This window comes from Epinephelus fuscoguttatus, linkage group LG9 (assembly GCF_011397635.1).
Source record: "Epinephelus fuscoguttatus linkage group LG9, E.fuscoguttatus.final_Chr_v1".
Classification (NCBI taxonomy): Eukaryota; Metazoa; Chordata; class Actinopteri; order Perciformes; family Serranidae; genus Epinephelus; species Epinephelus fuscoguttatus.
This window is the reverse complement of record NC_064760.1, coordinates 23,835,141-23,853,515: the sequence shown is the minus strand read 5'-3', so window position 1 is coordinate 23,853,515 and position 18,375 is coordinate 23,835,141. Positions and strand designations below refer to the sequence as shown.

Genomic DNA, 18,375 nt, shown 5'->3' with positions numbered 1-18,375 from the left:
TCCTCGTCTAAAAGTGTTGAGTTATCTGTAGCAGACATCAACGACAACCCACCTGTGTTTGAGGAACAGTCGTACAGCGCATATGTGAGTGAAAATAACAAACCTGGCTCCACTTTATGTTCCGTTAGTGCTCGAGACCCCGACTGGAGACAAAACGGTACAGTGATTTATTCTCTGTTACCCGGTGAGGTGAACGGCGCCCCGGTGTCGTCCTATGTGTCTGTTAACGGAGACACGGGGGTGATCCACGCTGTGAGGTCGTTTGATTATGAACAGTTGAGGAGCTTTAAAGTCCACGTGATGGGCAGAGACAACGGTTCTCCTCCGCTGAGCAGCAACGTGACCGTGAGTGTGTTCATATCGGATGTGAATGACAACTCTCCTCAGATACTGTACCCCGGGCCGGAGGGCAAGTCCTTCATGACCGAGCTGGTCCCCAAAGCTGCACACGGAGGCTCTCTGGTGTCCAAAGTGATCGCGGTGGACGCGGACTCCGGACAGAACGCCTGGCTGTCGTATGATATAGTGAAATCCACTGATCCTGGCCTTTTCACTATTGGTGTCCACAGCGGAGAGATCAGGACACAGCGGGACATTTCCGAGTCTGACAGCATGAAACAGAACCTGATTGTGTCAGTGAAAGATAACGGACAGCCCTCTCTGTCTGCCACCTGTTCCATGTATTTACTGATTTCTGATAACTTGGCTGAGGTGCCAGAACTGAAGGACATTTCTTATGATGAGAAGAATTCCAAACTGACTTCTTATCTGATCATCGCGCTGGTGTCTGTGTCGACGTTTTTCCTGACCTTCATCATCATCATCCTGGGTGTGAGGTTTTGTCGCAGGAGAAAGCCCAGACTGTTGTTTGATGGAGCAGTTGCCATCCCCAGCGCTTATCTCCCTCCTAATTACGCAGATGTTGACGGCACAGGAACTTTACGCAGCACTTACAATTATGACGCCTACCTGACAACAGGTTCAAGAACCAGTGACTTTAAGTTCGTGTCATCTTACAATGACAACACACTGCCTGCTGACCAGACTCTGAGGAAAAGTCCATCAGACTTTGCTGATGTTTTTGGAGATAGTGACGGTTCTCCTGAGGTAGGGACATGCTTCAAATCATGTCTCCCACATGTGTAAAACGTCTCTAACAACACACACACACACACACACACACACACACACACACACACACACACACACACACGCTCTGTCTTATGTCCACTGCATTCAACCAGACCGATATATTTGACTGTCTCCTTTCTCTGTCCTTGGTGCTGAACAACGATTTACTGATGCATCTCCGTGCCCTGTGACTACTTTATTTTATTCTGTTGTCCCCTTTTTGTTTTTTTATGAGTGTTGTCGTTTATTAAGAAATGTTTAGGCTTTGTTTTTATGTTGGCAATTGAATAAGTTGCTGCGTTTAGGTTACCTATCTGGAAGGCAAACATTTGTTTGACTAAAGCAATTACTGACTTTTTTTTTTCTTTCATCATTCACACATGTCGAAATGAGAAGAATATTTGTAAAAAAAAAAAAAAAATCCTTTTTCAATCTTTTGTTTAATTTTATCAGTATTATTATTATTGGTAATGTTATTTTTGTATTTTATTTTCATTTTTCTACTGTAATTTTAATTTTAAATGACAGATATAAATGCAGTAACTGAAGGCTATGACACAGCGGAGTGCAGAGTTATTGTCAGTTATCCTGCTGCAGACAGTTATTCTTAACTATCAGCACTGAACATTAACACTGGGTGCAGCCAATTGACAAGGTTATTTTCCGAAACTTTTAGATTTTGGTCTAAGATTAAACTTATTTGCATACCTATATCTTAAATCAATCACTGTAGTACTATTTTACTGTTACAAGTTTGTATCCACTTTACAAATATTAGATCTGCTGTTTGAAGTAACGACACAACATTGCTTGAAGTTAAACCAGTCTTTTATTTAAGTGAAGTGAAATAACATTGTATTCTTCTCAGTAATTCTGAGTGGAAAGTCCTACAGTTCACTGTGTCTTAGTAGTTCTAGAAATCTTTATGTCAAGCAGGATGTCCAGTATTTAAACCATGTAGTCGATAGAGTTTTTTTTTCTTTGTTTGTTTCCCAGTGCAGAGTTGTGTCTCTGATTTTTTTTTTGTCTGAGTGTGTTCTTAAAATGAATGGGAGCAACATCAGGCCCCTGTCCTCACTTTATGTTGTTATTATTAATGATGATAGGGGTGAAACAAAAAATAAACTTACACTGGCTTTATCCTTTATAATTCTGAGAGTTAAATAAAATGCAGTATACCCTCAGAGCTCCACCCTCTTCATGATTGCAGTCGGCCACTTATTAGTGCTTAATGCTTCCAGTATAACACTTTAAATGTTCCTTACTTTGTATTTGTTTAATGGCATATTAAACATGCATCTTCATTTCATTTGATAAAAGTGATCCATTACATATTCGCTCAGTTGAGACCCTTGGTGCATTAAGAAGCTCATATACATATATCTGTATATATATATGGTTGACTCTCCATCAAACACATAAGGCAGAGCAACACTCACTGCTCTATAATACCATGTTAATCATAAGTTACTCTTCATACAGTGTTTTATGTGCATGCATTGGTTGAGGATTCTACAGTGTATAAAGTCTGATTATGTGGGACATTATGTGCATGTTTTTTGCACAATGTCGGTGTAACAAACAGCACGATAAGATGATATAGTTTTGCAGTGTTACACAGAAATAGTTTGTAGACCTCCCATGACTTATTTGGCTGTATGTGAGCGTGATGGCATGTGGAAAGTAACTGTTCCTTTGTTTGTTGTTTGACTGTAGAGTGCTCACCTACCGGAGGGGAAAGGTTTAATGAAGAATGTGAGGTGCTTGCAATGATTTTCTCTGCCCATTTCCTGACTTGGGAGGTGCTTAAGTTCTGGACACTAGGACTTTGGCACCAGTTATATTTTCTGCAGATTTAACTGTCTGCTCAGACCTGCTCCTGCCCTGTTTGGACACAGACCAGACTGTGATTAATGTACAGAGAACAAATTCAAGTAATTGCACTAAAGAACTGGATCAACAGCTAAACTTACACAGCAGCACAGAAAAATAACTCCCTGCTGGGTCTGTTTTTTTTTTTTTTTTGTATTCTAGTCTATGCTACAGGCCCTCAGCTCCTAGAGGATTGCTTATCCCAGAAACTTATAGTTTCCATGACCTACTTATTGCTGTTGAGTATGGTGACCTTTAGGAGTATGCGTGTAAATACTACTGTCATCTGTCATGCAGCTGAAATTCAGTGTAATGCATTGGAACAGACAGATTAAGTCATCTTGTAACGGGGATAAATAAATTGTTGACTAAAACTAAGCATTGCAACATTTGCAAAGATACTATCCATTGCAGAGGTATTGTGCAGGGTTGCATTGCATTATTCAGGTGTTGCTTTTCCTGTCCATCCCCTGTTGCCTCGAACTTGAGTGTTCATCTTGTGTAATATTAAGTAGGTCATATCTTGGTCACAGTGCAACAAAATGGTTTTAAAAATATCAGCAAATGTGGTTCAGAGCATATGGTCCACTGTTGTAATAATCCTCTCCGTCTCTTGGTGACGCTCTTTTATAATGTCTGACTCATGGATGCTATGGCGTGTCTCACCTTATCTGTGTCAGTGGAACTGGAGTATTGGGTTAGAGCCGAGGGCTGTGTATGCATGCTGTTTGTGTGTGTGTGGGAGTGTATGAGGGAGAGAAGGAGAGAGACTGTGTGTGTGAGAGAGAGTGAAAGTGTGAGAGAGAGGGAGAGAGCAGGAGAGAGCGCAGTTGTGAAATGGGGACAGAGAGAGAGGAATCCAAGCAGACAGCTTCCCTAATAGAGCATGATTAACTCAGCTACAGAGGCAGGGAGCCGTTGGATTACAGTTGAATTTTCAGCTCGATATTTGGATGTATATGTTTAAGATTTAGCCACAATGTCGACAGTACATCCGCTTCTGAAAGCATGTTTAATAATGGACCAGCGAATAAACTTAAAATGGTGGCTGCATTTTTTATTGCTTTGCCTCATTTTTGGTGCTTCGTTTGGAGAAGTCCGTTACATCCTTCCAGAGGAGATGCAGCGGGGGTCGGTTATCGGCAATGTTGCAAGGGATCTGGGGCTGAAAGTGTTGGAGCTTGATGCTCGTCGAGCCCGTGTTGTTGCAGAAGGGACCAGTCAGCTGTGTGAACTGGACACTGCGTCAGGGAATCTTTTGATAAGCCAACGGATAGACCGAGAGGAGCTCTGCGCGCAAGCCACTGTCTGCACCCTGCAGTATCAGCTGTTACTCGAAGATCCCCTTCAAGCATACAGCATAGTTTTGGATATTGCAGATATAAATGACAACAGCCCAGTGTTCGCTGCAGAGGAGATACGGCTAGATTTAGTCGAATCCACTGTTCTGGGGAGGCGCTTTCCATTGGAGAGCGCGCATGACCCCGATCTGGGAACCAACTCAGTCCGTGAATATAAACTGAGCCCGAATGACCATTTTGCACTGGAAATGAGCACCCAAATAAACGGCAATGCTTATCCGGAACTTGTTCTTAAAAAGGCCTTGGACCGGGAGGCGCAAGCTGAACATGTACTGAAAATCAATGGAATTGACGGGGGAAATCCGGTCAGATCAGGAACTGCTTCTATCCATATCCGTGTTTTGGACGCCAATGACAACGTTCCAGCTTTTAGCCAACGAGTCTACAAAGCCTCTGTACCAGAGAACTCGGCCATAGGGACTCTCATAGCAAAGCTAAATGCCACGGACTCAGATGAGGGTGTTTATGGAGAGATAACCTACTCTTTCAGTCACTTGTCAGACAAGACTGGGGGAGTTATTGAAATTAACCCTGTGAGTGGAGAAGTTAGGGTGGCAGGTGTTATTGACTATGAAGAGGCCAGTACGCATGAACTGGATGTCCAGGCTAAAGATGGAGGTGGTCAGGCGTCTCACTGTAGACTTATAATTGACGTCATTGACGTAAATGACAATAAGCCCATAATAGAAATAAAGTCAGCCTCTGCTAACGTGGCTGAAGACTCTAAACCAGGAACTATGGTTGCTCTGATTAATATATATGACCTGGACACTGGAAGCAGTGGGCGCGTCACGTGTACAATCCCGCAAAATGTTCCATTTAAATTTGTGTCGGAAGTCAAAAACTATTACATGTTAGTGACTGACGGAATACTAGACAGAGAGCTTCAACCCGAGTATAACATCACAGTCACAGCCACTGATGCGGGCTCTCCCCCACTCTCTAGTATAAAAGTTATTACAATCGTGGTCACTGATATTAATGATAACCCTCCGACGTTTACGCAGCGCGAGTACAATGCCAACATCTTGGAAAACCAGCCCGTTGGCACGTTTGTGATGAGAGTGACAGCAGAGGACATTGACGACGGCTCTAATGCTAAAATACTGTACCAAATATCAAAGGATACAAAGTCAGAAGTGTCCTCCTTTCTCACCATCAACGCAGACACAGGAGAGCTCTTCACGTCACGCCTCTTTGATTACGAACAGTCAGTTCACTTTCAAATTAAGGTGACAGCTCGAGATGGAGGTGACCCGCCACTCTCCACCACCTGCACTGTAAACGCTTTTATTAAAGACCAAAATGACAACGCACCGGTTGTCCTATATCCTGTCCAAACCACTGGGTTCATAGCTGAGGATATGGTGCCCATTGAAGCGCCTCGTGGTTACCTGGTTACTAAGGTGGTAGCTGTGGACGCAGACTCTGGCCATAACGCGTGGCTGTCCTATAGAATAATCAAAGCAACGCGGCCTAACCTGTTCATAGTCGGTCTGCATACAGGAGAAATCAGAACTTTGCGAGCATTCATGGAGGACGATGAGCCGAAACAAACGGTTGTTGTCTCAGTAACCGATAACGGGCACGAATCTCTGTCCGCCACCGCCACGGTCAGCGTGGTGATTGGTGACGGGCTGCCTGTTTTAAACGAGCTCTTTGAGTTTACAGATGAACCACAGGAGAGCGATGACTTAACGTTTTATTTGATTATCGCTTTGATAGCCGTTTCCTCTCTTTTCATCCTTTTACTCAGCGGAGTGTTTTACTTTAAGCTCTGCCGGCGTAGTTACGTTTACCGTTCAACCACCGCTAGTCTACCAGTTTTCCCCACGACCTACTGCCCCCCTAGTTTTACAGATTTAAGCCGCTGTGGCACCCTGCTAAAAGATGAGCGGTATGATTCCTTCATGACCACAGGGTCGTGGAGAGGCGATTTCCGTTTCGGCTCCAGCACAGACACTGATACACTGAAGCAAAGAAGCGCAGCTTATCAAAAAAACACGTTAAGGCGCGCAAGTGCGGACAGAGCTACTCTGAAGGTGAGGGCCGGTGCATCGCATCCGTGTTACGTGGTTAAATGAGAGTCGGCCATAACATTTTTGACACAACTGTCACTGTTGTAAAATATCCCTAAATTAAAATTGGACCCTTTGACTGCCAAATATGTCAGAATTTTATTCGTGCGTAAACATGTTGTCTATGCTTTAATGTGCTGTAATGTTCTTGGAGTTTTGCTAATAACCTGAACCTCATCCCCCACCACCTGACCCTGAATATAGATAATATGATAATCCCAATCCAAATGTAAATAGTCTATCTTCTGGAGTATTTAAAAAAAATATTATTATGGTAACATAAGATAAGTGATTTTTGTATCAACATCCTTGCTATTGTTTTCATCAAAGTTTGCAACAGTTTGCAGAAGAAAGTTGTGTCTTCTATTTGTCAGGTTGAGTCAGGCTTGTTTTGTTTATCTGACTCTTAATTATCTTCCTCTGTCACCTTCCCACTATCTCTTTCTATCTGTCTCTCTCTTCTCTCATTTTGAAATGCATGGTAGACCTTTCTGACTACTCTATTTGTCATTGTATCTTCTGGTATTCTGAGAATAATACAACAGGGGAATTAATTTTTTGCCTTGTCCATGGTATATTTGTCTTTGCCTCTGTTAATGTTTTTGTGAAAAACGACCTTCACACTTTTATTTATTGTCCTTTTTTGACTTGGACTACACTGCAGCCAAGTATATATAATGCCATGTTGTGTTTCCACAAAACACATGATTTGTTGTGTGACAGAGACACAATAAAACCTTTGCACTATATGAATTGAACAATATGTAAAAAGACTTTGGGTGTATACTGATGAAAAATAAACTTGAAGAACTTTTCCAGTGACCTAATGACCTTTTGCACAGACTTGTTAAGATCAAGACAAGAATGAGGGACATTTGTATGGAAACCAAAGCTGATGGTCATCAGAACAAAAATCCATGGAAACTGTAATTAACAATAAAAATAAAACTTGCACTTTGACAGAGACTTGCATGTACAGTGTACTGTGTGCCTCACCTCAGGCTGAGGAAGAAGTATTTGACACTTCCTGTTAAATAAAACTCAAATGAACATTCTATAGATCCTCTTTCTTCTCTTAGTTGACGAAAATGTTGGCATTTCAGTTTCTCCAAACCATAAGTACATTACATTTTAGCCACAAACCCACAAACCTGAACAGAGCAGTGTTACAATGCACTTACAAGTCATACACAATTAATGCAAAACAATGCCTGTAGATAACTGCAGATTGTTGTGAAGATTTTTAACCATAACTTTGCTGCTAACTTGAAATATTCAGCTCAATAGAGTGCCATTTCTCATACATCCATTTTATTGAATGTGAAGATGTTGCATTTGAGTCTGTAGGCATAGTGCAATGCTCCAATACCAACCTTACTAGAACAATGCTTAATATAATTTTACTGGATGGAAAAGACAGGATGATTCTTTTTAAAAGTTTTTAAGTTTTGCTGTTGCATCCCTTTGCATTCCCTCTTTCCCTTAACCCATATATTATTTAGTTTTTTGATCGACTATCAATTTGACACACCTGAGGCCTCTTTAGCATCAGCAGAGTGTCAGACAGACAACAGTAAAAACGAAAGAGAAATCAGAAGTACAAAAGCAAGGAACTTTTAAAGTCACATAAACAATAGAAAACAAACATATTTTTTTAAATGTAAATTATATACATTAGAGCTGCAGTCAGGTCAGTGGTTAGAGTCTTATACAACTGTTAAAAGGTTATGCGTGCTTCCATACCACATAATGTCTTTCTCTCTCCCTCAGTTTGTGTGTGTGTGTGTGTGTGTGCCTGCTACTGACTGTGTCATGGTTATGAAGCAGAGAGGTTTTGTCATCAAAATCATTCCCATGTGAATTCATGTGTGTTCCTGTTTCGCGTTACAGCTTCAGGCTAATTTGTGCTCCTAATTTCAGACATGGTAGGTGGAGGAAAAAAAACAAGTAGTGCCTAATTTTTGTTTATTAATAATATCTGGGTCACAAGAACTCTGTATTAAGCAGCAGGGTTGACACTATTGGAGAATGGTAGAAAAGTGTGTCAGCCTAACAGCAGGACTAATAATTAATTAACACAAGCATCACTAGTTTTCAGTGTTATTCAGTATTGATGATAGTTTAAGTGTTGTTTTATGGAAACATCTTGTGCAGAGTAAAACTGCTGAGACATTATGTATGTAATTCTAGAAGTGCACATTTTTTGGAGACACCTTTAAACTGCATTTCTTTTGTGTACAGTGGGGGAAAGATATTCAACATGTCAACATTTTTATCATTGAACTTATTTCCTCTGTAGCTATTCACATAAAAGTTAGACCAGACATTACAGTTAAACTGCACAGATAAATAAATTGTAACATTTCAATCCAGTGAAACAGTTATGTGTAATAAACTGGAATGACACAGGGGAAAAACAGTGTTGCACACATGATCTAAATTTATTTTGTAACAGAGCCTTTGTAAGCATTTCCCAGTGCATTGCACCATTCTTCCACCCTTTGATAATTTGAATTCTGCAGGTACTACGAGTTCAGAAACAGCCTTATATTGTAATGTTTCCACCTCAAAACTGTGGTATTTTAGCGTCACAGGCAGAGCTTTTTCTCCTCCAAAAATGGCACATCACAATTTGCTGAGAGGTTCAATTTGTGTCTCATCTGACCAAACTGCATTCTCCCACTAATCTACAGGCTTGTCCAAATGTTGTTTAGCAAACTTCAAACAAACTTTTTGTCAACAATATGATGCACCAGGCTCGGAGGAGAAATGGCTATGCATGTGACCCTAAAAATATCACACCTACAGTCAGAGGTACAAGCATAATGGTATGGAGCTGCTTCTCTTCTCATGCTACCGGCAGAATTCAAATTATCAAAGGGAGGAAGAATGGAACATTGCACTGGAAAATTCTTGTGAAGAGTGATTAGGACGATGAGAATAAGATGCAGGTGTTCCTTCCAGCATGTCAATGATCCAAAACATACTGCAAAGGAGACTGTCAGTGTGTTCCAGAAGAATAAAATAAAGGTGTTGGAATGACCCAGTCACCCACCAGACTTGAACCAAATAAAAGATTTGTGGAACAACCTGAAGATCAACATTCATTAGCAGGCCCCCGCTGAATCTTCAAGCTTTAAAGGCTGTGTGTGGAGGAATTTAGCCAAAATTCCATCTGAACACAGTGAGAGATCATGGTCTGTGTATAGAAAGTGTCTTGAAGCTGACAGTGCAAACAGGGCTTCTCCACCAAATATTAAATACATTTGGGTTAGTGTGTTTATACTTTTTACTTTTTGTTTTTCGACTTTATTATTTGTTGAGGTGTGAATTCTTATTTCCCCCATTGTTTTTGTTAGCAACACAGAGACAATTTTCTAGGCACTTGGTTAAATTTGATTACATGTTGTTACCCAAGTAGATGATTCTTGCATTCTACTTTAGTTGTAATATGATAACCTGTCATTTGATTAGGAAATGTGACTTCACATGACACTTTCCTAAATAATACCATCACAGGATAAGGACTGGTAGGTCAGGCTGGTTGAAGAATAAAGGAAGCATACTGTATGCTAAATACTTAGAAACAGACTTACTTTAATTCTAAGAGTTATTTCAAAACCTTGGGTCAAATTAGAGCTCAGCTGTCTTTGTAATGCAGCATTTCAACACATCTAAGGTACATTCTTCCAGTTGACAGTCAAAGTTACCATCTGAAGTCTCCATTTAAGAAGGAAAACATGACTCTATTTTTGGTACGCTAACAATGTTCTGAAGTGAGCAGAACAGAGCTGAGCAGGTTGAAGCTTTCGCTTTGTTGACAGTATCATATTTGTATTTACCAAACAGCGTGGTAAAGTAGTCTAACTTCTGTAAGTCAAGAAACAGTAGTTTGCTCAAAGTAACCCCGGGAATTTTTCCTGAAGGACTTTGTGGTGACTGATTAGGGGCAATAACACATTATCATGATGTTTGATATGTCACAAGATCAAGTCATTATATAAGTCTTTATTTCACCATGGATATGTATGTAATGCATATTAATGTAAAATGGTGTTGCAAGATCTGATTAATTTATTTTTAGGATTCACACTAACTGTTTTCTTTTTTCTCCTTTCTTTTCTCGGTGCACTCCTTGAATGGAACTCCCATTTCGATCCTGTAGGTAAGGAAGTTTTCATTTTCTTCTCTCTTTAAATCTCACACAGTACACCACTTCTTTTTACTGTCATGTCAGTAGCACAGCCTCATCAACACCATCACCACAGCCAACTCCCACAATCAATATGAAACACAGCTGACCCAGAATGAGTTTCCATCCATTTTCCATGTCTTGTCTTTACTCTCTCTTTTCCTCTGTATCTATATTCAACACACACACACGCACACAAACACTGAAACTGTACTGAAACCGACCAGCAAACCTCACATTTTAAATGTTTGAAAGATGCACATCTTCCCAAATGCTGCTTTCAAAGTCATACTTATACAAGACTGAGATTTTAGGCAGCAGTCTTGAAATACAGGCAGCTGCTTTGCTCTTATTTTCGTGTGCTGTTTGATTCCACCCGAGGTTTTATACTACATGAATATTAATCGTCCTGCTGTGCAGTCCTTGCCTGAATAATGCACAATCATGATGCTCAGAATGTTGTGCTCTGCGGCAGTATATGCTAATATTGTGTTTGATCACAGGACTATGTGGGAAACCATCGTGACCTATTAAAAAATAGACTTTCCTACCTGTGCACACATCATGTTGTAGCTACCTAGAGAAGAAATACACTGCTGTGCAACTGCGGATGAATGTTGCAGTGGTTTCATACTAGATGGGGAATCCAGTGCTCAAATGTAGGTCACTGGATTTATCAGTCAGATTGGATCAGGAGAGAAAAGATTATCTATCTATCCATCTATCTATAGACATCTCTGCACCATTTTACTCTGTTTGTGCGTGTATGTCCACAATTTGTGTTAACATTGTTTAAAAGAATATTTGGCTCTTATATTTGAGATTGTTGCAGCTGTTATATGTTAAAATGATCTGCAGGGAAGTTGTGTGATTACTGGGAACCACTTTCCAACACAGTACAAAGTATTCTCAGGATTACCCACTTTTATTTTCATTTAATTGCTGTCCAAACATGGTGACAATGGCCAGTTATGTGTATAATGAGATGCAGAGAAAAGAATGAAAAGGTAGTGGCATTTTCACAGATTTTAGTTATTTTTTGCTCTTTAATGAATTTAATTTTAATGTTGTACAGCTGCAACATTAAACTAAGCAGGGAGGGCTCACTTTGATACACTAGATTATGCACTGATGGCCTCAGGCCCAGGGGAACCTGGGCCAGTAGCAAACACGGTACCTGTATAGAAACAAAGAGGCAGAAAACTCTCAGTATTTTTTTCCTGTTTGCTCAACATAGGAGATACTTAACAAATGACTTCATACACTAATCAACAAAAGGCACAACCATATGCTTATTGTAGCTTCAGGTAACTTTGTATCTTTAAATGTAAGAGATATTACAATATCCTCATAAAATACATAGCATATAGAAATACATTGAAAACTGAAGCACTGTGAAATAAACACGATGAATAGTGTCCTTGTTCTTCAGTTGCTCTTGAATTACACATTGACCAGGAGAGAAAAAAACATAACAATGAAACTGTACTATATCCCCAAAGACGTTTTAACGCCATTTTAAAATCCAGTACATATTTTTGACCCTTTACACTGTCTTCATATGTATGTCTGATACACACGTTTTCTCCTTTACATGTACAGACCATACAGTTTTCGGTATCCACACACACCACTGATGATGATGGTGTTGTTGTTTTACTTAGTCACTGTTGGTGGTGCTGTTGCCTAAGCAGACTTTGATGTGTCTAACATCACCCTTATCACAAGTCACCGCCCGTCTTCGAAGGAAATAGGCGATTGTTGTGTACATATAAAGCTTTGGTGTGCATGGATTGCGTGGATTTTACTGAAGACTATAAAATATATGGTCCAAACTGTAAGCGAGATACGAGGCTTCTTTCTCTGTACGGATAACTGCGTCATTTTGGATCCCTTATTCATGGAAAAATGGATATTCTGAAGAGCAAAGCCGCTTCGCTGGATTGGAGGGTCTCCATTTTGCTTTTCTGCCTTGTTGCTGCGGTCCGCGGACAAATTCGTTATTCTATCCCAGAGGAGATGAGGAAAGGGCTGTTTGTCGGAGACGTTGCAAAAGACCTGGGCTTGGATGTTAAAAGGTTGGTTTCTGGTCGGGCCCGACTTGTTATAGATGATGATAACCAATATGTCGCGCTTAACCAGAACAAAGGACATATCGTTGTCAATGAAAGAATCGACAGAGAAAAATTATGCGCCAAGAAATCACCCTGTAGCTTTAGCCTAGAAATTGTCCTCGAAGATCCACTTGAATTGTTTTCCATTACTATCGAAATACAAGATGTAAACGATCACGCTCCTGCTTTTCCCAAAAAGGAGATTAATTTGGAAATAAGCGAGTCGACACCCACAGGCACTGTGTTCTTGCTCGATAGTGCAGCTGATCCTGATGTCGGAATAAACTCACTGCAAAGTTACTCTTTAAAGGAAAATCGTCATTTTGTTCTCAAACAGCACACACGCGCAGATGGGAGTAAATATGCTGAAATGATGCTTCAGAGTGGTTTAGACCGCGAGACGCAAAGCGAGCATGCGCTTATATTATCAGCTGTCGATGGTGGGGAACCGCAGAGGTCTGGGACAGTTAAGATACATATAACTGTTCTTGATGCAAACGACAACGCACCCGTTTTTACGCAGTCCGTGTACAAAGCATCTGTGTTGGAAAATGTTTTGCGAGGCACGATTATAGCCAGAGTGAGTGCCGCAGATGCGGATCAAGGTTACAATGGTAACGTCACGTATTATTTCACACACTTAGAGGAGGATTCGTCTTGTCCTTTTGAAATAAATCCCAACACTGGAGAGGTTAAACTCACGGGTGACATCGATTATGAGGTTTCTCCAAATTACGAAATAAACCTTCAAGCAAAAGATCCGTGGGGTGTAGCGGGCGCCAGTAAATTGATAATCGAGATAGCAGATGTGAATGATAACAGCCCAGTAATCATAATGGCTTCATTCTCAGGTAAAATTTCAGAGGATTCTGCTCCCGGCACAGTTGTGGCGTTAGTTAGTGTCCAAGATAAGGATTCTGGTAAAAATGGCCAGGTTCAGTTAACTATAGAAGAAAACCTCCCGTTCAAAATTAAATCGTCTCTCAGAAATTATTATACATTAGTGACGGAGCAAAACCTCGACCGAGAAAAACGTTCCCAGTACAACATCACTCTTACTGCCACAGATGAGGGCTTCCCTGCCTTATCTAGCAGGAAAACTGTCGTTTTAGACGTCACCGATATTAATGACAACGCACCAGCTTTCAGCCAAAGTGTTTACAGCACTCAGGTAATGGAAAACAATTCTCCGGGTGTCGGTCTATTGCAGATTCAAGCCACTGATCCAGATCAGGGCCAGAATGCACGGATATCATATTTTCTGATTGACAACGAAGTTAATGGAAATCCAGTGTCTGCGTATTTCTCCATTAATACAGAGAGTGGAGTCATTCAGTCTCTGCGTTCACTCGATTATGAACAAGTCAAAGAGTACAAAGTACGAGTCAAAGCGCAGGATGGAGGGTCGCCACCTCTAAGTAGCAACACAACAGTTGTTGTACATGTCCAGGACCAGAACGACAACCCTCCTCAGGTGCTGTACCCAGTGCAGACTGGTGGCTCTGTGGTGGCTGAAATGGTGCCTCGTTCAGCAGATGTGGGCTATCTGGTGACTAAAGTGGTGGCTGTTGATGTGGACTCTGGACAGAATGCCTGGCTGTCCTATAAACTGCAGAAAGCCACAGACAGGGCGCTGTTTGAAGTGGGCTTACAGAATGGAGAAATCAGAACTATCCGCCAAGTGAGTGATAAAGATGCTGTCAAACAAAGACTGAGTGTTATAGTGGAGGACAACGGGCAGCCCTCTCGTTCAGCTACAGTCATTGTTAACGTGGCGGTGGCGGACAGCTTCCCTGAAGTGCTGTCTGAGTTCACTGACTTTCCACACGACAAGGAGTACAATGACAACCTGACTTTTTACTTAGTCTTGGCTTTGGCTGTAGTTTCCTTCCTCTTCATCACGTGTTTGGTGGTTATTATATCAGTGAAGATCTACAGATGGAGACAGTCTCGCATCCTGTATCACTCCAGTCTCCCTGTCATTCCATATTATCCACCACGTTACTCAGACACTTTGGGGACAGGGACTCTCCAACACGTGTACAATTACGAGGTGTGCAGGACGACAGACTCCAGAAAGAGTGACATGAAGTGTGTGCAACCGAGTCAAAGTTTGCTTAGTGTGGATGATGCTGGAACTCAAACTCTGCAGCATGGGCAGCAGTCATCAACGGTATCTCACATGCCTACTCTGGTAAGTTGCTCTGTTTATGCAACCTGTATTAGGTCTTACATCTGAGCTTTCTAAAATGCTGAAAGGAGGTTCACGTGCATAGGTTTTCACTGACACAACTAATATAGATCGAATAGTGGGCATTTTAAAACCATGGCAGTGTGGTGTTTACGGACAAATGGTCTGTTCTGCAGCGTTGTCGCTGTCCATGGTGCTGAGGTGCTGCTTTGCACTGAGATACTGATGTTGTTTGAGGACGTTGCTGTGGCTTGACTTTGAAGAGACACTGGTTGATTTTGATTTCACAACTTGATGACTTATTAATAATAATAATAATAATAATAACAATAATAATAAGCAGCAGTAGCTAGTAGTAGTATTTATTAGAGGATAATACTACAGCTTCCTTTCAAACTGGTATTTTGTAAGACTATCTTTATCTTTACTTGTTTATTTCTTTATGTACACCCGAGACTTCGGTTGTGTTTATCTTTTATCGAGACAACAGCACCATTTTGGGGTTGTACTGTACATTCGGTACACCTGAAAAGTGCTTTAAATTTTAGATATTAGGTTGATGCTTTCCTGGCAATGAACGAAAGCCTTTTCTCCACATTGATTAATTTCTCCCTCATTCATTAAGAACAATTACATGCCGTGTATTAGATTGAGCGACAAAAAAATGTTTGTAATTGACAAATCGTCCGTTACTGTAGTAAATATAATCCGAAACTGGACATACGAGTTTCATATTTTAGCCTGTAAGTGACGCTGTTGTCTGGTAAATCAATTGTGCCGTGCAGTGTGAGGCAGTGCTGTTCCCTCCCCTGTCAGTGCGTTACACAAGAGACGATGATCTGTGTTTCATACGAGCTGGAGCTCATCGGAGACACAGCTGATTTACATGTTTAACGCTAATCTAAATTAACCTGGAATGTATGCGTTTTCCTATTTGAGTTGAAATCCTTATATCATTGTTCGGTTCGCTGCAGGACTCTGTTTTCACATGGCATTTAAAGAACATCCTCGAGACGGAGGAGAAAGATGGCGACTGTTTGGACGATTGCGAGGGGCTTTGTATCTGTGTATTTTTCATTGTATTTTTTTGATACAAGCGGAGGCACAGATTCGGTACTCGATCCCAGAGGAGATGAAGAAAGGCTCTCTTGTCGGTAATGTCGCACAGGACCTTGGTTTAGATCTGAGGAGGCTCCATTCTGGGCGGGCCCGTATCGTGACCGGAGAAAACATCCAGTACGCCGAGCTGAAGACAGACAAAGGGACTTTGGTTGTGAATGAGAGAATAGACCGAGAGCAGCTTTGTGGAGACGTGACACCGTGTAGCTTCACCTTTGAGATTTTATTGGAAAACCCCATGGAATTACACCCTGTGACCATAGAAGTACTGGACGTAAACGACAACGCTCCCACATTTGAAAACAGTCATCTGAAATTTGAAATAAGCGAATCAGCTGTGCTTGGTTCTCGTTTTGTTTTAGAGAGTGCGGACGATGCAGATGTGGGAGAAAACGGTCTGCAGAATTATATATTAACTCCGAACGAGAATTTTGTTGTAAAACAACATGTTAATCCGGACGGCAGTAAATATGCTGAAATGGTGCTTCAGAAACCCTTAGACAGAGAAGAACAGCCACGCCTGTCTCTGAAGCTGTTGGCTGTGGACGGCGGAAATCCACAGAGATCTGGTACAGTAAATATAGATGTTAACATTCTAGATGCCAATGATAATGCCCCTGTGTTTAATCAGTCTGTGTATAAGGCCACTGTGATTGAAAATGCACCCCCAGGCACCCATGTTGTTACTGTGAATGCGAGTGACATAGACAGCGGTTCAAACGGGAAGATAACGTATTTCTTTTCAAAATCAAAAGGTGGAATAGCTGACTTGTTCGATATAGACGAGTCTACTGGAAGAATATATGTGGCAAAGGAAATCGATTTTGAAAAAGACAAGAAAATTGAGTTCAGGGTTGAAGCCAAAGATCAAGGCGGACTGACAGACTCCAGCAAAGTTGAAATTGAGGTAATCGATGTAAATGATAATGCTCCGGTAATTAACGTTATGTCATTCACAAGTCCTGTGTCAGAAGACTCCCCTGCTGGTACCACCATTGGCATAATTAATGTTAAAGATCTTGATTCGGGTGAAAACGGACAAGTACGGTGCACGATTGAAGGTAATGTTCCTTTTAAAATTAAATCCAATGTAAGAAATTATTATGCATTGATGACTGATGCGGCATTAGATCGCGAAAATCTGTCAGAGTGTAATATTACTGTCATTGCCTCAGACGCAGGATCGCCCCCCCTCTCAACTAGAAGAACTTTTTATCTCAAGGTCTCGGATGTCAATGACAATGCCCCAGTGTTTCCGCGAGGCACTTTCAGTGCATTTATAGCAGAGAATAACTCTCCAGGTGTGTCTGTGCTAAGTGTTAACGCTAAAGACCTCGATGAAAACCAGAACGCCCGTGTTTCTTATATTTTGGAGGAGTGTGAGATCGGCGGATCTCCAGTTTCTGAATACGTCTCTATAAATGCAGAAAACGGAGTGATACACGCAGTGCGCTCTTTTGATTATGAGCAGATTAAGCAGATCGTATTCACTGTCAAAGCGCAGGACGGAGGCTCCCCTCCACTCAGTAGCAACGTGAGTGTGAAAATACTGATCCAGGACCAGAACGACAACCCTCCTCAGGTGCTGTACCCAGTGCAGACTGGTGGCTCTGTGGTGGCTGAAATGGTGCCTCGTTCAGCAGATGTGGGCTATCTGGTGACTAAAGTGGTGGCTGTTGATGTGGACTCTGGACAGAATGCCTGGCTGTCCTATAAACTGCAGAAAGCCACAGACAGGGCGCTGTTTGAAGTGGGCTTACAGAATGGAGAAATCAGAACTATCCGCCAAGTGAGTGATAAAGATGCTGTCAAACAAAGACTGAGTGTTATAGTGGAGGACAACGGGCAGCCCTCTCGTTCAGCTACAGTCATTGTTAACGTGGCGGTGGCGGACAGGTTCCCTGAAGTGCTGTCTGAGTTCACTGACTTTCCACACGACAAGGAGTACAATGACAACCTGACTTTTTACTTAGTCTTGGCTTTGGCTGTAGTTTCCTTCCTCTTCATCACGTGTTTGGTGGTTATTATATCAGTGAAAATCTACAGATGGAGACAGTCTCGCATCCTGTACCACTCCAGTCTCCCTGTCATTCCATATTATCCACCACGTTACTCAGACACTTTGGGGACAGGGACTCTCCAACACGTGTACAATTACGAGGTGTGCAGGACGACAGACTCCAGAAAGAGTGACTGTAAGTTCGGCAGAGCCGGTAGTCAGAACGTGCTGATAATGGACCCCAGTTCTACAGGGACGATGCAGCGGATACAGAGTGACAAGAGCATCCTGGATGAACCTGACTCTCCTCTAGAGGTT

At 41.6% G+C, this 18,375-nt stretch overlaps 2 protein-coding genes across 10 annotated transcripts in view; both read left to right on the top strand.

Moving 5' to 3' along the window:
- The window catches only part of LOC125894246 (protocadherin gamma-C5-like), a 143,154-nt gene that overhangs the window by 26,899 nt on the left and 97,880 nt on the right, over window positions 1–18,375 (top strand). For 2 of the 9 annotated variants that reach the window (XM_049585533.1, XM_049585536.1), the window contains exon 1: window positions 12,459–14,801. The exons of 3 other annotated variants lie outside the window; for them this stretch is intronic. In XM_049585533.1, the coding sequence (XP_049441490.1) occupies window positions 12,543–14,801 (2,259 nt within the window). In that variant the 5' untranslated portion in view covers window positions 12,459–12,542. Of the gene's footprint in view, window positions 1,108–12,457; window positions 14,802–15,770; window positions 18,373–18,375 lie in introns of those variants that run through there. 4 more of the 9 variants (XM_049585531.1, XM_049585543.1, XM_049585539.1 and 1 more) reach the window with 3 other exon arrangements.
- On the top strand, window positions 3,653–6,595 carry LOC125894252 (protocadherin gamma-A2). The gene has a single exon (XM_049585548.1). It carries the CDS (start codon window positions 3,983–3,985, stop codon window positions 6,446–6,448), a length of 2,466 nt encoding a protein of 821 aa, XP_049441505.1. The 5' UTR covers window positions 3,653–3,982; the 3' UTR covers window positions 6,449–6,595.